General features: G+C 35.8%; 1 protein-coding gene across 5 annotated transcripts in view; it reads left to right on the top strand.

Moving 5' to 3' along the window:
- EXOC6 (exocyst complex component 6) overlaps positions 1 to 23,865 on the top strand; it is a 218,203-nt gene that overhangs the window by 126,703 nt on the left and 67,635 nt on the right. For all 5 annotated transcript variants that reach the window (XM_023226255.2, XM_023226256.2, XM_023226257.1 and 2 more), the window contains one exon: positions 21,269 to 21,410. In XM_023226255.2, the coding sequence (XP_023082023.1) occupies positions 21,269 to 21,410 (142 nt within the window). The remainder of the gene's footprint in view (positions 1 to 21,268; positions 21,411 to 23,865) is intronic.

Genomic DNA, 23,865 nt, shown 5'->3' with positions numbered 1-23,865 from the left:
GGGAACAATGGAGTATGTTAGAGTCAATGGAAGCTGAGAAACTAAGGCCCACTCTATCAAATAGTGCAAATATTGGCCAATAGTGCAAAAATTTGGAGATTTTCTGGGATAGAGGTGACTCTCTCACCCCCTAACCCTGAAAGTTACCTAAGATTGAACACTTTTAGCTTAAAAGCTCCACCCTTAGTTTCACTGAGTATTTAGTTTCTGTTAGTTCCCTGTCAAAAGGACTCCCCTCCCCTCCAGCGAAGTCTTGCTCTGTTGCCCAGGCTGGAGTGCAGTAGTGCAGTCTTGGCTCACTGCAGCCTCCACCTTGAGGTTCAAGTGATTCTCCTGCCTCAGCCTCCCAAGTAGCTGGGACTACAGGTGCGGGCCACCATGCCTGGCTAATCTGAATGTTTTCTTAGTCAAAGATTGTCATGATGTGCAATTGCTGACCACCATTGCCCAGTGAAAAGTTCCATTTGTTCCAGAAAAGTTATGATCTATCCAATGAAATTTTGTTCTCTGCTCACAGGACATGAGAACAGTACAGATTAATAGATAATGATGGTTTTGATGGAGTCCAGGGAAAACACTCTGTCATTTTCACAGATTGTGGTAGCAGTGGAAACCTGTGGGATTTGGAAAACCACAATAACCCGAATAATGTTCACTTTAAACACCTCTTATCTCCAAGGTTAGATGAGTAAGAGAATTGATTACTTCCCTTACTGGCTGTGGTGGCTCACACCGGTAATCCCAACACTTTGGGAGGCCGAGGCAGGAAAATCTCTTGAACCCAGGAGTCGGAGAACAGCCTGGGCAATATAGTGAACCTTGTCGCTACAAAAAATTAAAAGATTAGCCTATTGGGAGGCTAAGGCAGGAGGACTGCTTGAGCCCAGGAGGCGGAGGCTTCAGTGAGCCAAGATCATGCCACTGCACTCCAGCCTGGGCAGCAGAGGGAGACCCTGTCTCAAAAAAAAAAAAAAAAAAAAAAAAAAATTTCCCCTCACCTTGCCTCCAGATTAAAATACCTATTCATCTGCATTTTTCTGTGCTCTAGCTGAGAAGGCAGACTGTCTTCTGGCTACAGGAATTAACAGCAAGCTAAATGGTATTGATAGAAATAACAAGTATTTTCCCATTACCCAAAATGTTAAGCTTCCCTGCTAAATATATTACCTTCAATTAGAATAATAAAAAGGCAAATTCCTGTGAGGAATGTTTATCTTTTATTGTTTCTAGAGGTCTGAGTGCTTGATGATGTGCATAGATGGGCTGTAGAGTTAGAAATACTTATATTTGAACTTTAGGTTTGTAATTTACTTGCTATGGGATCCTGGCAAGTTGCTCAATCTCTCTGAGCCTCTTCCCTTCTGCGAAATGAGCATAATCTATTTTTCCCATAGGACTGTCATAAAATGAATGAAAATAGTATGTAGAAAAGTTGTCTGGCAGGGTACTTGGCAAAAAGTGGGTACTGTTAATAAATGTTAGTTTGGTCTTTTATTCTCCTTTCTTCCCTTGTTACAATTTTAAAATTCTTTATAGTATTAGTTTCATTGTGTAATGACACTTTTTAAACTTTTTTTCTTGTTATATTTATGCCTGTGTTTTAAACTTGATATTAGGTTTCATCCTTATGACTTTGCATTCTATAGCCATTTGAAAATGTTCTTTATTTTGAAAGGCATTCATTGTAAGGCATATTTGAATCATTATTATAGCTTGAGTTGCAGTGGTTACAGTTGCTAACAGTCAGATACTAGCTAATGCCAATGAAGTCTGATTAATATGTAAGTACAATTTTATCTCTAAATTAGTACCCTTGGAAATCATGCCAATTTTCAATATTTTAAATGTGTAAGTTTCTCTTCTTTCTAATAATTTTTTTCTGACAATTAGAAAATATAGCCAAGTATAGAGAAGGGGACAAAAATCACCTTTATCTTGTTGAAAGGTCATCATTGTTTTAGCTGGGCGTGGTGGCGGGCACCTGTAATTCCAGCTACCTGGGAGGCTGAGGCAGGAGAATTGCTTGAAGCTGGGAGGCAGAGGTTGCAGTGAGCCTGCACTCCAGCCTGGGCAACAGAGCAAGACTCTGTCCTACAAAATAAAAATAAAAATCATCACTGTTAACATTTTGGCAAGTATTCTTCAGATACTCTTTTTCTATTTATTTATGACACTATTCTAATGTGAATTTATAAACAAGTTTTGTTTTTTAAACAAGATTTTATATTAGCTAGAAAATTTAAACCAGAAGAATTTTAAAAAACATTAAACATTCATTCACCACTGACATGAATATAAGTAGAATAAGTTGTTGAGCAGCTTGGACATATCTTGTTATTCTTCATGACTGCCAAATGGAACTCAGTAACGTTTTACTGTGAACTTACTGCCTAACCACCCAGTACTGGTCTGTTTCTGGAAATAATAGCTAACATTTTCTTCCTTTATAAATGTTAATTGTGTATTCATTTTAATGAGGATAGTTTATTGATTTACCATCCATTGGGGAGACATGTAAATGACAATGAGTTTTTCTTTTTCTTTTCTTTTCTTTTTTTTTTTTTCTTGTTTTTTTTTTTGAGACGGAGTCTCGCTCTGTCTCCCAGGCTGGAGTGCTGTGGCCGATCTCAGCTCACTGCAAGCTCCGCCTCCCGGGTTTACGCCATTCTCCTGGTTCAGCCTCCCGAGTAGCTGGGACTACAGGTGCCCGCCATCACGCCCTGCTAGTTTTTTGTATTTTTAGTAGAGACGGGGTTTCACCGTGTTAGCCAGGATGGTCTCGATCTCCTGACCTTGTGATCCGCCCGCCTCAGCCTCCCAAAGTGCTGGGATTACAGGCTTGAGCCACCGCGCCCGGCTGACAATGAGTTTTTAAAATGTCTTCACATGTGTTCATCACTAAAGGTACCAAATTTATCTAAATATTTATACTAACAAATGGTTGTCTTTTATGTTAGAAGTAAATAGAAGATCTGGAATGATCAATTTGTTCATATTTCTTCCTTTCTGGAAACTCTTCATTGTTTTGTCTTTAACGGTAATGTAATCTTCTTTGCTTAATTTTGCTACTACTCTAGGGATACTAAATTAGTAAATACATCTGGTTCTAGTTTGAATTTTAAATATCAAAACATTTATTCTCAGAAAGATATCTTTTCCTTTGCCTTCAAACATGCTTAACTTTTGATTTTCTGCATTAATGGAAGTGGTATGATGGACAATTTTTTAAAAAGGCATGATTGGCTGGGCACGGTGGCTCACGCCTGTAATCCCAACGCTTTGGGAGGCCAAGTTGGGCAGATCACGAGATCAGGAGTTCAAGACCAGCCTGACCAACATGGTGAAACCCCGTCTGTACTAAAAATGTAAAAATTAGCTGGGCATGGTGGCACATGCCTTATAATCCCAGCTACTCAGGAGAATCACTTGAACCTGGGAGGCGGAGGTTGCAGTGAGCCGAGATTACACCACTGCACTCCAGCCTGGGTGACAGAGCGAGACTCTGTCTCAAAACAAACAAACAAAAAACCAGACATGATCTTTAGTAATAATATGAATTTACTGTTGGCATATGGTTTTCTAATTACGTGGTAATTTGGGGTATTTTTCAAGAAAATCTCACATCAGATATTAGATGCCTAAAAAGCTGTCCATTAAAAAAACATCTTTAACAGGATTATTCCTCTGAATATCTTTTACTCTGAGATTAGAAATGCCTTCCTACTAATAGTAAATGGTCTCAAGATCATGTTGGGAAATATATATTCCAAGATCCAATTGTGCACACTTCTTTCCAACTGTGCCTTCAGTGGCATCACATTGGTAGCCATGGTAGGAGTGGTCAGACCATTCTTTTTAAAAAAGGATACAAATTAAGGCTTTTTCCCCAGAGAATTATTGTTACATATTTACTAGCATACCACTAAATAAAGCATAACATTTAAAATCATGCTGTCAGAGAAAAATTGTTTGGTTTTTATTAACTCAAGAAATCAAGTACAGTATATGCTCAATAATAAGATTAAAAAATATTATAGAAGGAACTTCTTTCAAGATGGGGAAATGTACAAGTGTTACTCGATTTAAACAGCATCTACTTATCCATCTGTCCCTTTCAAGGTGTTTCTCTTTTCAGGTATTTCCTTTGAAGAGTTTTTTTCCTTGGTTTAATTGTTTGCTTTGGGCTGTAGTGTTTTACTGAAGTGCCAATTTAGTATCCTTTGTAAATTATTTTCCCACTAAATGTATCTGATGTTACTAAATTTTTAATTTGCATTTTTAGTTTCCATTAACGATTTTAGAACATAATATGCTTTCTTTAATTGAGAAACAAATATGTGCTCCAGAATAAATAAAGGTACATTATTTGGATAGAAATGGATAGTACCTAACTTTTAAAATCATTCTCTCCTTAAGAATTCTTTCTGAGAATTCAGCACTATCTTGAAATTTTTGAGATTTAGGTTTTAGGCCTGATTCTTCCAATTAACTGCAGTTGTGAAAGCAGACAAATTATTTAGCCTCTGGATTAATTTGCTAATGTCTATTTTATTTCATAAAGCTAAAAATAAAGATTGTTCTGTTTTGCTTTCATTCCAGTTAATACACATAAATGGTGTGATAAGTAGTCCAAAAGAGTTTGGAATGGAAAATAGCTCCTCTCCTTTCCCTTTCCCCACTTCTACTCCCAGTCTTTCAGACTGCTATTTTTCACTATTTGGTTTTATTTCTTCTGGTGGTTATGTTAATAAAAAACAGGGAATATCTAGTGATCCTGTGAAATACAAAAGTACATGTAGCAACCTTTCCCTTCCCCTTTTTTAAACTATTGATTGTTACATTTTTAAATTTCTTCTACTTCTTTCTTCTTCTTCTTTTTGTTGAGACAGAGTCTCCTGTGTTGCCCAGGCTTTAGTGTATTGGCGTGAGGGATCTCGGCTCACTGCAGTCTCCTCCTTCTGGGTTCAAGTTATTCTTGAGCCCCAGCCTCCTTGAGTAGCTGGAATTACAGGCATGCGCCACCACGCCCTACTAATTTTTGTATGTTTAGTAGAGACGGGGTTTCGCTGTTTTGGCCAGGCTGGTCTTGAACTCCTGGCCTCAAGTGATCCACCCACATTGGCCTCCCAAAGTGATAGGATTACAGGCATGAGCCGCTGCGCCAAACCTATTTGTTTATATAAAATAGTTATACTGTACTTCTATTTCTGGTTCTCTCTACTTTAATCAGTATCTTAATTCCCTTCTATTTGAAATAAAGGAGTTAGCCTCCCTCTCCTTTGCTTCATCAGTTCTTCCATCTATTCTCTTCTGATAGCTATACTATTATTTTTATCTTATTCAGGGTATTAGTGTGTACATTCTGTTTGACAACCACAATCAAATCTATCCTTTCTCCTAGGCTGGCTTTCCAAGTTAAACACCAGTAAACAGTACTGGTGTTTGTTATGATTATGCTCGTATTGTTCCCCTTACACAAAGCATAGTATGCTTGGATTTTTTTGTTTTCCTTTCATTTTTGGATCTAGTATCCAAGTTCTGGGCACTTGAAGGAGAATAATTCTAGCATCATGGCCAAATAGATTTTTTAAAATTATACTCCATTATTTTATGAAATTATACACATTTTAGTTGGCTTAATATTTAAAACATAAGTTTTTTCCTTTTTGATAAGTGAATATTGTACCTTCATCATTTCGAGTGTTCTGATTTCCTTTCCTTCCATTGTGTGAAATTGTCTTCTTTCCAGGAGGCCTCTTTTAAGAGGTATTTTTCCCTAACCTGTACCAGTTGCTGTCTAGAATTGGGGCATAGCTGTTACCCTGGGACTTTCGTTCCTTGCTCTCCTGTGTTAGGAGCTGTTTCTTGGAATCCCAGTCTTCATGTTTTTTTTTTTTTTTTTGGTTTTTGTTTTTGTTTTAATTACTTTACCAGTCAGTTTTGCTGAATTCCCATAAAACTTCAGTAACTTTAATAACTTTCCCACAAAAGGAAAGTATAGTATTTAGGTCCTTACATATTAGAAAATGTCTTCTGTCTTCATGCTTGATTGATAGTTTGGCTGGTTATATAATTATAGGTTGATTAGCTTTTTCTCTGATGACTTTGATTGCATTTCTCCATTGTTTTCTGGCATACAGGTTTTAGTATCTGTTTTAAAATTTGAATTCTTCAGCCTGGGCAACATGGTGAAACTGTCTCTATAAAAATTACAAAAAGTCAGCCGAGTGTGGTGGCACACATCTGTAGTCCCAGCTACTTGGGAGTTTAAGGTGGGAGGATCACTTGAGCCCTGGAAGTCTAGGCTGCAGTGAGCCATGATTGTACCACTGCACTCCAGCCTGCGCAACAGAGCAATACCCTGGCTCAAAAAAAAAAAAAAAAAACAAAAAAACAAAAAAAAACCAAACAACAAAAAATAAAACAAAACAAAAACGCTGAATTCTAAGAAACATGAGAACGTATTCCCTTTCCTTCTTCTCCCTCTTCCTCTTTTTGCCCCATCCCCCTCTGCTCTCCTATGCTCCCCTTTACTTCTCCCTACATCAGGAGCCTCAGCTCTCTCCAAAATATTCTTTCATTAGGGAAATTGCCTGTGCTCTCTGACTCCCTGGCCCTCTGGGTAGGGGATCATTGGTACAATTGTTTCAGAAATCTTCAGTAATTTTCCATTTTCCATCCCATTTCTCATTTTTATCCTCTTTAATACCTGTAACTCTGGACTTCTAATGCATAGCTGGCTGCAAACTCTACTGTACTACTTCTTTGTTAGCATATAATGGGCAGTAGCTTTCTTTTCTCTGTTTCATCTGCTTGAATTCCCACTACACCTTCATTTTTTCTGCTGTTGAAAAGACACTTTATTCTTCTTTGCAGTTCTATGCTTTTTATTTTACTTGCATCTCAGGATGGATGGGAAGCAAATACATTAACTTAGTCTACCATCTTGATTCTGAACAACTTGTTTCCTTCTCCTAGAAGATTCGATCATCTCTAAAGTCCTTGTATATAATATTGTATGTTTCTAAGCATCATTCTTTCAGACAAACATAACGTTTCAATCCAAATGTTGATTTATTTATTGTGACACCTCATGTCCTCTTTTTAGCTCTGTACTTTTCTGCCCTTTATTTTTTGGTTCACACTTTTTTCTAAGTATATGGGTTCAGATGGCCTTTTACATGATTGAAAACTATAAAGGAAAAAGGTAATAGTCAACAGTACAATCACGGCTTTAATAACCCTTTATGTTATGTGACACTGAAAAGAATTGAAAAATACAAGGATTGAGGTTTTTAAATTATGGTGTAGGCAGCTTTGAATACATTTATGTGCTTTACCTATCAAATGAAAATATAACCATATATTGTGTATATATATCCTTAAAAATTGGATTTTCTTATTTGTTAATTTTTAAAAATTTATAATGGCATTGAATAATGTTGATGTGATTTATTCAATTTAATTCATGTAAAAATGATTTTGTGAACTATGATACTTTCATTATCACATCCTATGACATGCATAGTAGTTATATGTTGAATGTTGTTGACAGACTTTTATGGACTAGGTTACTAAATTTTATCTGAATTTCACATTAACTTTGTGGCCTTTATATCTCCTAAGACATCTTTATATATACTTTGAAAGATTATGGAAAATATAGTTGAATAAAATAACTATGATGGTGGGATAATTTTACTAACGCAAATAAGATTTATTCGAAGTTAATCTAGAAAAATAGTTAGTGTTTATCTAGGGTCTAGTCCAGTCTTCCAGAAGAGTTCTTTGTCTGGTTAACACAACTGCTGTCCCACTGCCTACTAAGGTTAATTAGGTTGACCAGCCTGGCTAGTGAGTATCTGCTTCCTCCATTTCTGCTTGTGATTTCTCCTTTACTCATTGTGTATTTGATGAAGAGAACAGCTTCCGATATGGAGGGGGACCTTCAGTCTAGGCGATACCAGAAGTTCAACTTCCACTAATACATAAATTCTGAGTTTCATTGACCTAATATAATGAAGTTAAATCCATATGTCTGGGTAAATATCTTTTTAAAAAAGTACTTAAATACCATATATTTTATTATTAAAATTTGAAAAGTAAATTAGGTAATTAAAAAAGTTAAATAGACTTTAAGGATATTTTAATTAATTCTTGTTATTTTACAGAATTAATGTTTAATCCTTAATGTTTTTAAGGAATAAACCTGTACTTTATAATTAGTACAGAACTACAGCAGGGGCATATATGTATTTAAATTGAGACCAGTGATTCAGGTTTTACTTTGGCTTGCTATTCACTCCTTGAGGGAGACAAAACATTTAAATAATTAGCTGTAAAATAATTTAGTGTGCCATCTTTCCTTGAATAATTTATTTAAGCTATATTAGCAGATTATGTGAAGAAGCAGACTTATCCTAAACATCTTCAGAATCATATGTTCTCTATAATTTTGTCGTTTGTGAAGAAATTGACATTTCTTTCTGTATTAAAATCATCTGCGGGAAGAGCTTCTTGTTAAATATTTAGATTCCAGTGCTTGGCCTTAGACCTAACTGAACTAAAATTTTTGAAGCTTAACAAGTTGCATTTTTTGCTTAATGTTTGAGAATCACTGCTGTATAGCACAGAACCTTGTCAAAGAACTGATGTGTTCTAAATTTGCTTATTCAGTAGACATAACTGCTAAAGCTCTTGGTATTTTAATTCTGACTAGACAACTTGATGAGAGAGACAAAAGTTTGGAGGAGGATTTGTCTGATTAGTATGGATGTAAAAACGCATGCCTAAATCTTCAAAATAAAAAATGATGGTCACATTTATATGATAGATGAATGCCTCTAAATTAGCAGCACATACAGAATGAACTTGCTTGTTTTAGAGTATATTTCCTTTTGCTACTTTAAACACTGATTCTGCTGTTACTAGAATACATTTTCCTTTTTTATTTGATTGCCTTGTGACTCCTTTCTCAGACTAACAACAGTGATCACACAGCCATGTTGGTAAGTAGGTGCAAACTAAAGCTAGCATGTGAATTAGAAAATAATGAACTTCCTGCAGGCTTATTTTTCTCTGCTTAGGTATTTAGATTAATGGCTAATTACTTTGGCAATATCCTTGATATATTTTTAGTTTTGTGGAAACCTAAATTTGAAGGTAATATTAGTTGTTTGTGAAACAGTCAAGATTCTCTGAGACTAGTTTGTAAAAGCACTGTGCTCACCTCAAATGCATCTTAATATTAAGGTGCATTTGGAAACTTCTCTGTGGTCTTTCCTCATCTGTAAAATGAGGTATATGGCAACATATACCCTACAGATTTTTGTGAGGTTAAATTAAATAGTATACCCAAAATGTTTAGAAAAGTGCTTGGCATATAATAAATACTCAAAAAATATTAGTTGTTATTGTTACTTGTTTCAAAGATGGTTTATACTTTTCCTGAATGCTTTTTCTCTACCACCCTGATCCCAAACTGCACTCGTAGAAGTCTAACCCAGTGCATGACCCAGTGTGATTCTTGACCCAGTGCAGGTATTTTTTTCTTACCCCAGCCCAGTATTGCTCTTCTGAAATGCCTTAGCTCTTACCTTTTTTATGGCTTTATCATATTTTGCTTTTTTTCCATATTTGTTTGTCTTTTTCACCTTGTGAGCTCTTGACAGAATAAGAACTAACAATTATTCTTTAAATGTATAAATATTGAAACTTCTTCTTAGGGAAAAACAAAATGTTATCTAGCATTTGAAATGTAAATGTTCCTAACCTGTATCTTCTTCTTTCTGTTCTTATTCCTGTTACTGAAGTTCAAGTTTTGATTATTGTAATTGTCTTCTAATTGGTCTCTACCAACAGAGTCTCCTTACTTCAGTCCATCCTATATACCAGTGCTAGATTATTCTTTCTGAAGCACAGTCTAATTTTATTTCCCTATTCAGAAATATTGGGGATTCTTGATTATCTATTGAATTAAGTAGAAATTCCACAGGCTAGCAAAAAGAAAATGATCTCAGCCTCTTTCCATATATATTTCTGAGGCTGAACATGGTGGCTCATGCCTGTAATCCCAACACATTGGGAGGCTGAGGCAGGTGGATCGCTTGTGGCCAGGAGTTCAAGATCACTGGCTGACATGACGAAACCCCATTTCTACAAATAATACACACACACACACACACACACACACACACACACACACACACACATTTCTGACCATTACTAAACATGTGCATCCAAACTGGCATATTCATTGTGTCTTGGATCTATCTTGGATTTTCTGCCTTAGCTTTATTTATAACTGTAAGAATCCTGGATCTCTTCCCAAAGACATTCTAATGCCACCTCTTTCACAAAGCCTTTGCTGATTCCACTTGACTACATGTGGATACTTTGTCTTGCTTTTATGGTCCTGTTTATATGTTATACTACTGCTGTTTGTAGACTTGCCTTCTTTTCCTTATTGTAGAACTTACACCTCTTATGTCAGGAACTACATCTATTCATCTTTATATATTCGGTAGCACTTAACACAGTATCTTACACAAAGTAGTTGCTTGATAAGTGCTTTTTAAGTAAACATGAAAGAAATAGTGAAGAAATGGACAACATGAAGGTCATTTTCTTGTCTGTATAAAGAGTATAAAAGTTATACTGCCTGAAAATCAGTTTCCATATTGAAATTTGTCAAATAGAGAATACTTTCTAGTTTCGAAGTGAAGGTGCAATCTGTTATTCTCAGGCAGAAACCTGGAAAGTATCTATATAAGAGTTATTTAGTAAAGATGGTATCAGTACTGATTAGAAATATTGGTATGTATCCTTTTTTTTTTTTTTTTTTTGGGGAGGGAGTCTGGCTATGTCGCCCAGGCTGGAGTGCAGTGGCGCGATCTCGGCTCACTGCAAGCTCCGCCTCCCGGGTTCATGCCATTCTCCCGCCTCAGCCTCCGAGTAGCTGGGACTACAGGCGCCCGCCACCACGCCTGGCTAATTTTTTTTGTATTTTTAGTAGAGATGGGGTTTCACCATGTTAGCCAAGATGGTCTCGATCTCCTGACCTCGTGATCCGCCCGCCTCGGCCTCCCAAAGTGCTGGGATTACAGGCTTGAGCCACCGCGCCCGGCCTTGTATGTATCCTTTACTCATTTCTTGTACACCTCCATGAAGGAATAATGTAGTAACTAAAACCATAACTCTCTAGACTCAACTGTAAATTTAGTAGTGATTAAAACAAAAGACCCTTTAGCACCAGAATACCTGTTGCAAATTCCCAATGTTAGGGGGAAATACTTTGTCCTATTGAAGACACAGACCTTTAAGCTTTCATTTGCCCTTTTTACTCAATATAATAATCGTTGAGTACTTATTAAGCTTGCTAACAGATTTCCTGCTGATGAACCATGTAATTCAAAATACAGAAGTGATATTCAGAAGTAAAACTGACTGTGCCATCCAAAAACTCAAATTGTTATTGTCAATTTAAGGAGGCAGGGGCAGATTTTGGGATCAGTTTTAGATAAATTTGCATTAGAGATTTTGAAAGTTTGGCACTTGAACGTCTGGTATTTTCAAAAAGTTCTTTATGTTGTAGTTATTTCTGTGGAAATGAAAGTGGTATTTCTATGACATATTTTGATACCCACTTTTATATTATATCCATTGTTACAAGTTAATTCCAAGTATACAAAAATCATCATGAACAAAACATTGACAATCTAATATATCTCTGTATTAGAGCTAAAAAAAACTTTGAGAGAAAATATTTGAAAAAGTTGTAAATAGTCAAGGTCCACTCTTTGAAATACAATTTTTAGGCCAGGCATGGTGGCTCATGCCTGTAATCCCAGCACTTTGTGAGGTCAAAGTGGGCGGATCACGAGGTCAGGAGATCGAGACCATCCTGGGTAACATGGTGAAACCCTGTCTCTACTAAAAATACAAAAAATTAACCAGGCGTGGTGGCAGGCACCTGTAGTCCCAGCTACTTGGGAGGCTGAGGCAGGAGAGTGATGTGAACCTGGGAGGCGGAGCTTACAGTGAGCCGAGATCGCGCCACTGCACTCCAGCCTGGGTGACAGAGCAAGACTCCGTCTCAAAAATAAAAATAAAAAATAAAAAAAGAAATAGAATTTGTATTCTTATTAAGCTTTTTCTTAATGTTACAAAACAATTGATTTTCACTACTAGATGTTAACTTTTTTTAAAATCTTGCTTCTTAGTTGAAAATGAACATATTTGTATTTTGTAACTTTAATCCTTTTAGACATTTACTAAGTTGTCTCAGTTAGCCAAATGCTGACTAATCTTGGTGAGAAATTTAATTTCATAAATTATGTCTTAAGTTTGTATATAGCATAGCATACTTAAATATTTTCCTGATGTCAAACATTGCAGAAAACAATGTTTCATATTGCTCTTGGTCAGGACTTAGTTGGAAGTAGCAGTAATGAAAGGGCTTTTAAAAGGAAACAACATGAAAGTTTTAGTAGGAAGCCGGTGGATTAGGAAAAAACTGCTAGACTTCACCTGTAAGTAACAGCTAAGATGGGTATAAATGGAAATAATTAAAATAGACTCTTCTTTGTCTATAGACTAAATATATATATATATATATATATATATATATATATATATATATACTGTATTAGTGTACCTGTGTACATATGCATACATATATACACACATGTATATGTCTGTTATAACTTCACTCTTTAACAGAACTATAGATGAAATAGACTAAATCATTGGTCCAGGCTTTATGAGCAAAGTACCATCTTGAACAGGAAGATTCAGTACAAAAAACAAATGAAAGTGTAGCATGTGGTGGTTTTACTACAGGTTAACAATAGAGAATTCATGTTTATAAAGTTACTTGAGGACCAGCGTGGTGACTCATGCCTGTAATCCCAGCACTTTGGGAGGCCAAAGTGGGAGGATTGCTTGAGCCCAGGAGTTTGAGACCAGCCTGGGCAACATGGTGAGGCCCTGTCTATACAAAAAAATAGAAATATTAGCCAGATGTGATGGTGCACACCTGTGGTCCCAGATACTTGGGAGACTGACATGAGAGGATTGCTGGAACCCAGGAGATTGAGGCTGCAGTGAGCCACGTTTGTGCCACTGCACTCTAGCCTAAGTGATAGGGTAAGACCCCGTCTTAAAAAAAAAAAAAAGAAAAGAAAAGAAAGAAACTTGACTTTTTGTAGATAGAAGTGACAGAGTTGTAGGAAGCCAACTGATATCTTCCCCCTTTAATCTGTTTTCCATGATAAAAAAAAAATAGAAGATGCTTTCCACCCCTGAGTTAAGTGGGCAGAAGTTGAAATAGGGGAAGAAGAAAAGGGACTAAAAGGTGTGGGGAAAGATTGAGTTGAAATTACCTTTTATTGTGAGCAGAAAAAGACAGCAAAAAGAAGGTCAGATCCCTGAGGAGGAAGGAGACGGTAGAGCATGATGTTGGAGTTAGAAGTTTCTGGTGCAGGCCAAGAACTGGTGACGCCAAGGAGCCTCTATTTTTCTTTTTTTCTTCCCTCTATGGAGGGAACAGTAATAGAGAAAGGTCAGGGTGGAGCTAATAAGAGAAGTATCAGTGTTGGTGCATTCATATTTACAAGGTATTTGCAAGTCAGGTAGAAATAACAGAAAACCAACAGGCCAGGATGCTGACATATACTTATAAATACGTATGCAAGATACTATAATGCGACAAGTATAGAGATTAGACTTTGCAGGGTTAAGGTCCCACTAAAGGAGCATATTCAGACTAATATTACGTATCGGGGAGGAGTTCAGAAGGTGGGCAACAAACTTTTAATCATTTCCTTTTCTTTCACTCAGGAGACTTTAGGCGCTGTAGGAAAGCTGACATGTTGTTTTACATCTTTCTGTCTCTTATGTAAGTCAGTGTGGTAGCTGGTAGTGTTGAGATTAAAAACCTCTTTCAATTCTTTGGAAGCAAGAGGGGAGCAATTGGCAAACGCCTAATGTAAATGTCTGTAGGACACATTATTCACTCTCAGAGTATTGTTGAATGCCATGTGCAAGGTTGTTTCTAGAAAAAAAAAAAAAAAAAACAATAAGTAGTTTACCTTGATTGCCCCTTCCCACTTTTTATGGATTTTGTTTTGTTTTAATATGTGTCTTCCCTTCTCTTGATATATTCCCTTTACTTTTTAAAAATCCCATCCTAGGTATTCCATCAACTAGAAATGACTGTTCGTATTTACTGCAACCCCATTCCCACTGTCTAAGGCTTGAGCTAGTGAAAATTCAGTAAACCCTTATCATTCAGGATGAGTAAACATCAAAACTTTGAGAATCCCCAAATTTGAGAATACTAGTATGCCGTATAATTCCTTTCAGAAAATGCTATAAAATGCAATTGAAGCTGTAGACCTTAGTGAGAGTTACTTCATTCACGTTAACTAACAGAAGAAAGCAAAGCCACATTGCGGGAGGAAGGTTGAGGCTTTGTTTTTATGAGTTTTTTTTTAAAAATTTTAAGTTCCAGGATACATGTGCAGGATGTGCAGGTTTGTTATATAAATAAACATGTGCCATGGTGGTTTACTGCCCCTGTCAACCCATCACCTAGGTATTAAGCCCAGCATGCATTATCTGTTTATCCCAATGCTCTCCCTCCCCCAACCCCAGGGAGGCTGAGACTTTGCACTCAGTCTCTGAGTCATTTTTTCCCCCATCATAACCCGTTTCACAGAACATGTTATTCAGATGTGTGCCTCAGCAAATGAAGTTCTACTTGTACTGGACTCTGAGAGTCAATATCAAGAATTGAAACCTAAATACAAATTCATTAGTGACAAAGGCTTACTTTGTGCTATCTTTTTATATATGGCTGTTTATAATAGTCTTCCACCTACATGTATGAAAGGGGAGCCAGTTTGCTTGAGTGACATTTGTCCAGTTTACTAATTAATGATTATATGTAAACCACTTTTGTTGTCTAACCCGTTAATGATTCTGGCAACTTTTTTCCCCCCCAAGGCGGAGTCTGGCCAGGCGTGGTGGCTCACGCCTGTAATCCCAACACTTTGGGAGGCCGAAGTGGGCGGATTATGAGGTCAGGAGTTTGAGACCAGCCTGGCCAATATGGTGACACCCCATCCCTACCAAAAATACAAACATTGGCCGGGCATGGTGCCTCGCGCCTGTAGTCACAGCTACTCGGGAGGCTGAGGCAGAAGAATTGCTTAAACCTGGGAGGCGGAGCTTGCAGTGAGCCGAGATGGTGCCACTGCTCTCCAGCTTGGGTGACAGAGTGAGACTCCATCTCAAAAGAAAAAAAAAGGGTGAGTTTGGCAATATCATGGGACTGCCATGGCAGAAGCAGTGATACTTGTAGAAAGCTAAAAATTTGGATACTGCATGCCTTCTAAGGCCATGCTCAAAAGATTTTTTTTTTTTTTTTTTTTTTAAAAAGACTGCCAAAGTTTGATGAGCCCTATGATTGGGATAGGGGAAGTTTTGAGGGAAATAAAAATATGCCATGTATTATGCAGTCCTGAGGTTGTCCCAGTTCAGGAAAAAATTTTCCAACTTTAAGTTGATCATGTTGTATTTCTCTCTCTCTCTCTCTCTCTGTATGTGTGTGTGTGTGTGTGTGTGTATGTCTTAAGAGTAGGCATTTCTGTTACTGTCTCATACCCTTGTGATTGGTAATTGTTGGAAGGAGAACAACCTGAGAGGGGAGAATGGGAATTTATAGTTGACTGTGGGATTGTGGTTAACTGATGTCCCAATTCATTCTTTCAGGGCTGGAAGTAGTTAGAGACAGACAGGAATAGAGTATAAGAGGAATATAGAGTGTGAAAAGGTATTTGGGGGAATGTTGTGGCTGTTAAAATGAGTATATTTTGATAGATCTATGAATTTTAGAGCATAATTTCAAAAATTCATCTTCAGGCGGGCAGATCACCTGGGGTCAGGAGTTCAAGACCAGCCTGGCCAACATGGTGAAACCCTGTCTCTACAAAAATACAAAAATTAGCCGGGCATGATGGCAGATGCCTGTAATCCCAGATACTCGGGAGGCTGAGGCAGGAGAATTGCTGAAACCTGGGCGGTGGAGGTTGCTGTGAGCCGAGATCGTGCCATTACACTCCAGCCTAGGCAAAAGAGCGAGACTCTGTCTCAAAAAAAATTGTCTTCAAGGTAGTATTAATGTTATTTAAACTCGCTGAGGGAATTCATCTTGATATTTAAACCTTTATAACATGTCTATTCTGTATTACTGAGAATCAGACATTTCAGTGTTATGTACAGTGTTCAGCCAGAAAATGAATTAAAACTGGTCTTACTAGGTAGAGAAATTCTTGTGCATTTGTGAAATAATCTTGGGGAAAGTTTCATATTCTATGTTTTAGGTATCTTTTTCCTGATTTCATAACAGTATTTACATTTGAACAAGATATTTCATATAGTAAAACTCTAGATTAGTGATTCTTATATAAAATTGAAGAATAACAGATTTCTTGAATTAAAATACCTGTTTTTCAACTATATGTCTTTTTTAATATTTCAATTAACTTTTTAATTTTTAATTTTAGTATTTCCATCTGATGAAATACCTCATTCTTTCAGTATTTTTTTAAAAAAGGCTCTCTCCTAAAGAGAGTTACAATTTATAGCCTTTTAAAATACACATACTGAAATGAAATTAAATTCATTAATTTATTCATTACTTCATTCATTAATGAATTAAATAAAAATTTAATTCTTTAAACTACTTCCCTTGTTTTGCTTCTGAAAAAGACTATTTCATAGTCTCATAAGTGAAATTTATGTAGTAAATGATGATAGTGAGTTTGTATAAAATGACTATTTTACTGAGTGAATTTAGGTAACTTTAAAAAGCCATACAAAATCAGAATTAATGAAGTCACTTATCAGTGTTAGGTATAATATCCAAATTGACCATGATTTTATTTTGATTTTCCTTTTTTCTTTGGCAAGAGTTAGACTTTTTAAATAAAACTTTTTATCAATGTCAAGAATAATATAATGTACAATATATTTGAGTCTGTGTATTTTTTCCTTAAGTAAAAAAGTAGTTTATTGTACAAAGTTAACCTTTTGTGGGAATATAAATAAAGAAAAATGGACTCTCGTGGGTTCATTAAGGAAGAGTAGACCAATACGGAAAGAATGTGATTTCAAGAGCACATTTTAACATTAAATGTACTTGAGAGAATGAAAGCAGCATTGGAAAGTGCTTTCAAATAATCACTGTTGAAATCAAACCTTTTAAAATAGATCTTTGAAATAAGAATATGGTGAGACACAAATGAAAACTTCAAATGAAAATTGAAATGGGCCAAGTTAGTTTTAAGTATTCTACATTTCTCTTACAATTATATTAGAGTAGATCTATGAAAACATTACTTTGAAAACAAACCAGTTTCGAGCCATAATCTAATAAACTATGTTGTGTTTTTACCTTGTTATTTTATGATATTTCACAGGAAACAGAGTATCTTTAGCCTAATCTATGATAGTAAATTATTTTGAAAATTTGTCTTGACATACAAACAGATGTGTTTTCTTAATTCCTTTTAAGCTGAGGGTTGGTGGTTTGTGGTTTATTGTTCCTGTGATTGGCATTAAAAGCCTTATTTCACAGCTTGCAGTGAAGGACTATTGGGTAAAGAGTGGCTGTGTTCCACAAACTAAATTCAAAAAATGTCAATCAAGGCCTCACATAGGTTACTTAGAGAATGAGTTTTCTTACTGATTTCACCAAATGTCGCCTCATGCTGTCTTTGATTGGCACAGCCTGGCAGGGAGGATGGATGAATCTGTCACCGGCTGGTTAATTGTGTTACTGGTCTCAGTCTGACATCAGGTCTTTGACTCTTAAGTGGCTCAATACAAAACAAATTAGCAGATTGTAGTCATATTTCTCATTCTATATGCTTTGACTTTGTTGAATGCAGTCCATAAATCATATTGACTGACACACAAGTAAATGATGAAAGCTGTTTTTGAGACATGAATCTAGAAAGCAGCACTGTGAAGGTGCCATGGAAGGATGCATATGGTTGACCCTTTGGGAATTTCCTAGGAGCCAAATGTCTCTTTACCACAATTGTTCTTAAAAGAAAAGCTTTTCGGTAATGCAAAAAGGATCTAATATGTCAGCAGATTCTCTTTTACAAGTTCCTTTGAAATATAAGAAGTTTGTCTAAGGGTTTTCTCTCTTTGCAAGTTGTTTTCAGCCAAATGTTAGAGCAGGGTAAAAAAGTAGTTACCTTTAAAAGCTTAGCAGGTGTTTTTACTTATTTATTGAACTTTGTAAAGAGAGGGAAAATGTTGGTAATAGTTGCAATTAATTTTTCAGATGAGGGCAGGAGAAATTTTGAGGTGCTTGAAATTTATTAAATGTGCCGTGTTTTCTCAGTCACTTCACTTAATTATTTTGGCTTTTTTTTTGTTATAGCATTAAAAATTAGAGCATCTCTAATGGAAAGGGCTAGTTTTTAAAAGATCATTGTAAAAGTACTCAGACTATTTTTATTCTAGAAAATGATATATTATTAAAGGCATCAACAACAACAATAATAATAATAGTGTTCAGAAGATTATACCAGAGTGTGCCAATGGCTATAGACATTAAAAATAAATTATCAAATATATTTTTGGGTGTGTAAATTTTTGGAGTGTTAACATTTCTATCTAAAAATATGTAGTAGATGAAGTTTAAGAATAGTTGTATGCATTTTATAGTTACAAAGTAGACATTTAAAAAATATTGTATAATCTTATGGAATATAACTTTTTAAAATTTTAAAGAATCTGAACCTTTGATATTATGAACTTAAATTTTGAGCTATTTATTTCATCTGAAGATTTATAAAATATAAATATTTTAATCTTCTATCTTTGAGAACAATAAGCCTGTATTTAATATGCCTCATCAAAAGAAATTCAATGTTAGGATTTTAGTATTACACATGATATTTAAATAAAGATTTTATTAAATATTTATTTAAATTCGTGTGTGTGTATGTATGTGTGTGTGTGTTTTTATTATTTCCACCAGGTTTGTTGAATAGCCTGTGTCTACTCTTACCATCATTTTCAGCTCCAGTACTATTGCTATGTAGTCGTTTGTAGCATCTGAACCCATGTTAAATTTTAAAGGTTTACATAAAACAATACCACTTATATTGTACAGTATGTTTGTTTATGAAATGAATTTAATAGTAATTTTCTGGCAATTTATTAATCAACTTTTGCAGTTAGTACATGATAGTGGCAGCATGCATAGGACATGGAGCTTATTTGATGGAGAAGCACATTAAACTAAAATGCACTAGCTGTTCCATTGGGTCAAAATGACATTTCCATTAAGTATTCTGAAGCCTATTACATTGTAATTAAATGACATGCCATTGATTTCTCCTTTCTCTGCTTCCCCACTTCTCATTCATATTGATATTATTCTGCTTGGGGAATGGAACTGCATGTCTCCCAGACTAATTCCTCTTGAGTTTGGGGGATCTTGAATCATGCTGGGTTTTGCATTGTTTGTTACATTCCTTTTTGGCAGTTCATCAGTATCTGTCAAATATATTGTTTGCATCAGCTTTTATCTCTTAAGTTTTTGATTGAGAAATTGACATTCTGTTTCAGATATGTAGTTTTTCACTGTGCATAGTGTCTAAATGCAAAAAACTCATTCAAAAAGTTGTTTCTTGTCTGACTTTTAATGTGTGATTTAACAAATGTTGTAATAAGCATCTTGAACAAGTATTTATGTTCTTTATTACCTTTCTCACAAGTCAATCCTATGTAAGATGTTTTTGTACTAATATATTGTAACATTTCTATTAGGGAGATTTTGGTCATGATTTTGTAGCTTTCTGGCCTTTGAGATAAGTAGGAAAAATATAATTATCAAATATGACTGGGTAAATATTTGTTAATGCAAATGAGGCAAAACATGGCATGTCTTCCAAAAGTAATTATTTCTGATGATACTCATAGGTCTTTGAATCCTATCATAGTAGTCAGTCCATCACCAAATAACATAATTGTCAGCTGAAGGTAGCCATCCTAGGAGCAGTATTATACGGGAGAATTTTACCTAAAAGAGTTTTTATAATATTTTAAACTTCTAGTTGAAATGCAAAACCTGTTTTAAAAAATAATTTATCTTTGGGAGGCCAAGGTGGGCAGGTCACAAGGTCAGGAGATCAAGACCATCCTGGCTAACACAATGAAACCCCATCTCTACTAAAAATACAAAAAATTAGCCGGGCGTGGTGGCGGGCACCTGTAGTCCCAGCTACTTGGGAGGCTGAGGCAGGAGAGTGGCATGAACCCAGGGGACGGAGCTTGCAGTGAGCCGAGATTGCGCCAGCCTGGGTGACAGAGCGAGACTCTGTCTCAAAAAAAAAAAAAAAAAAATTATACTAAAAGTGGTGTAGTTTTGTGAGTCAGCTGTATAATGCAGAGGCTAAACATTTTAAAAGGCTATTTTTAAGAAAACAATTTAGGCCATCATTGAAAGTTCATATAGAGTTTTAGGAGATTATTATAGTAGGAAATATTTTTTAATGATGTGTATTATACTGAAAGAAAACCACAAATATTCAACCACATACTTCCAACCTACCAGATGATTCAAAAACTTAATTTCTAAAGCTAAATGCACATCTGTAGAAAATCTTGAAGTCATATTGGTAGACAAACCTTTTTTTTTTCTGCCAGTGATTGAAGCTATGCTATAGACTAATGTTCTGATTAGAAGTAAGCTCTTACAATTCAAAGGGTATTTTGAATTTTAGCTGTAATTTAAATAGCAATAATAGTAAGTTATACTGTTAACTTCCTTTATTCTTACTTGGTTAATTATGTAAAGGAGAGATTAAGGAGCATTATGTGGATAAAATGTTCTGTCAGTATGACTTATTTTATGTCATAAATGTCATTTTAATATACATATCTAAAGTGCTTTCAGTATTTCAAGAGATCTGAAATAACAGTTTTTAACTGGTATTTTAATGTTCCTTTATGCAATTATATTTATATCCTGAGAAAGCCAAGTAAACTAAAAATATTCATGTTAATTTCTATAATATAAAGGCACAACCACTCAGAATACAGAAACAGGAAGGAAAGTAATCACCATTGTACCAAGCATAACCAACAAAAAGAATGCCAAGTATATGATTTTTCTGATCCTTTATGATGTATTTCTGTGTTTATTTATTTGTTTGATTTTTGGTTTGATTGTTTTAAACAGGGGAAAGTTGCTCAGACAGCTTGCATGTCAGCCTGCCAGCATCTGTCAACATCCTTAATGCAGATGTTACTGGACAGTGAGTTAAAACAAATAAGCATGGGAGCTGTTCAGCAGTTTAACTTAGATGTCATACAGTGTGAATGTAAGTACTATATTGGTTTATTCTTATGTATTACTGGGAATCTATACTTAAATTATATGAAAAAAAATGTATTCAGCAGGATAGTTCAGAAAGGAGGGAAAAGGCCTGGTTCAGCTAAACTTTCAGCAGCCTTAGGATTAGGGCTAACTTCCTGAAACAGGAAGATAAAAATATTTCAGCTTCACATTTAGGACCTCTAGAGAGAGGCACTGAAGTGGCATTCCAGATTGGGATATTTAAAAACATGACTCATTTTCCTCATTATTCCTTGTCTGGTCATTCTTGCCTTTTTCTAGGACTCTCCTAATGTTTGTCATAAATGAATGAAATGATTCTGTCATTCTTACTTGCCCTATAAGTAACTTTTTAGATACTTCCTAGAAGAATAACCCCAGGACCTTGCATTGCAAATGAAATATGCTATTTGGTTATTAGCCTTGTTATATGTGCTTTTGGGTATGGGTTTTATCAACCCTCAAATTATAATTCTTTAAGTACAAGATATGAGTATATGTGAGCAATTTTCAAGCAGTGCTTTCAAATAAGTGGTACAGTGATTAAACAATGAAAATCCCTGGTTGACAGTTCTATCAGGCACCACAGTTGATAAATTGAAAATCAGTGGGGCACAAGAAGGACTGTAAAATATTTGTCTGAGGAAAAATTTTCAATAATGTATTCTTTGTGAAAGACATTAAAAAATTAAATGTCAGCAGTTTGCAACTGAAGCAGAAATGACTCATTTTTTTCAACAGATATCAAATATTTGTGTGCCCACTCTGTATAAGGCATTGTGCTAGGAAAAACATCATTAATATTATAGAAAATTATTAGGCTCTTTGGACAAGATCAGTTGTCTGTTGTACACCACACACACACACACACATACACACTATCCAAAGTTTCTAAGAACCTACCCATTTATTTTTTTTTTAAAAAGAAACATTTATTTAGAAAGCAAAAGAAAATTTTTTTTCCTAAGGAAGAGAAAGATTAATTTTCTTTTCCTAGAAAGCATTTTTAATTTTCTCTAATTAGAAAACTTTCATTTTACTTCTTTCTCAAACTATAGCTATCGTTTGACAAATATTTATGTATGTATGTATGTATGTTTTAGTTTTTTGAGACAGAGTCTCACTCTGTCACCCAGGCTGAAGTGCAGTGGCACAGTCTCAGCTTACTGCAATCTCTGCCTTCTGGGTTCAAGCGATTCTTGTGCCTCAGCCTCCCAAGTAGCTGGGACTATAGGTGCATGCCAACACGCCCAGCTAATTTTTATATTTTTAGTAGAGACGGGCTTTTACCACGTTGGCCAGGCTAGTCTCAAACACCTGGCCTCAAGTGATCTGCCCACCTTAGCCTCCCAAAGTGCTGGGATTACAGGTATGAGCTACCACCCCTGGCCTATTTTTTATTTACAACAATACCCCAAAGAAACACTTTTTTTTTTTTTTTTTTTAAATTACAGATGAGGTATTGCTGTGTTGCCCAGACTGGTCTCAAACTCCTGGGCTCAAGTCATCCTCCTGACTTGGCATCCCAAAATGCTGGAATTACAGGCATGAGCTACTGTACCTGGCCATTTTTATAAGTTTTTAAGCTGAAAGTAATTTTTATTCCCATTCCATAAATATTTTGAAACTAGTTTCTTAAGTTTCTTTAAAAGTTGTCTTATGAGATCATTCCATTATGACACTGTCTGTATAAATATCTTATATAAGCATTGCTCAAGACATTTTTGTGTTACAGCAGTCCCTCTTATCCACAGTTTTGCTTTCTGCAGTTTTTGTTACCTCCTGTATAGTACATTAAGACATTTTGTGTGTGAGAGAGAAAGACACCACATTCACATAACTTTCATTACAGTATATTATCGTATGTCCTCTATTTTATTATTTTTGTTGTTAATCTCTCATTCTTCCTAATTTTTGTTTTTTTGTTTTTTTGAGACAGAGTCTCGCTGTGTCTCCCAGGCTGGGGTGCAGTGGCACAATCTTGGCTCACTGCAACTCTTGTCTCCTGGGTTCCAGCAGTTCTCCCGCCTCAGGCTCCTGAGTAGCTGAGACTACAGGTGCCCACGACCAGGCCCAGCTAATTTTTTGTATTTTTAGTAGAGACAGGTTTTCAACATGTTGGCCAGGCTGGTCTCAAACTCCTGACCTCAGATGATCCACCTGCCTCGGCCTCCCAAAGTGCTGGGATTACAGGCATGAGCCACTGTGCCTGGCCCTGTGCCTAATTTTTAAATTAAGCTTTATCATAGGTATATATGTATGTATGTGAAAAAAACATAATATAGGGTTCATTACTATCTGCAGTTTCAGGCGTCCATTGGGGGTCTTGGAACATATCACCCGTGGGTAAGATGGGATTACTGTATTACATCTTTAGTATGGCTTCAAAATAACTAGACAATTGAACTACCTTTGTTGGCATTTGATGTGTCTTTTAAATT

This window comes from Piliocolobus tephrosceles, chromosome 9, assembly GCF_002776525.5.
Source record: "Piliocolobus tephrosceles isolate RC106 chromosome 9, ASM277652v3, whole genome shotgun sequence".
NCBI classification, from domain to species: domain Eukaryota; kingdom Metazoa; phylum Chordata; class Mammalia; order Primates; family Cercopithecidae; genus Piliocolobus; species Piliocolobus tephrosceles.
The sequence above is the reverse complement of the archived record's forward strand: the minus strand, read 5'-3'. Positions and strand labels throughout refer to the sequence as shown.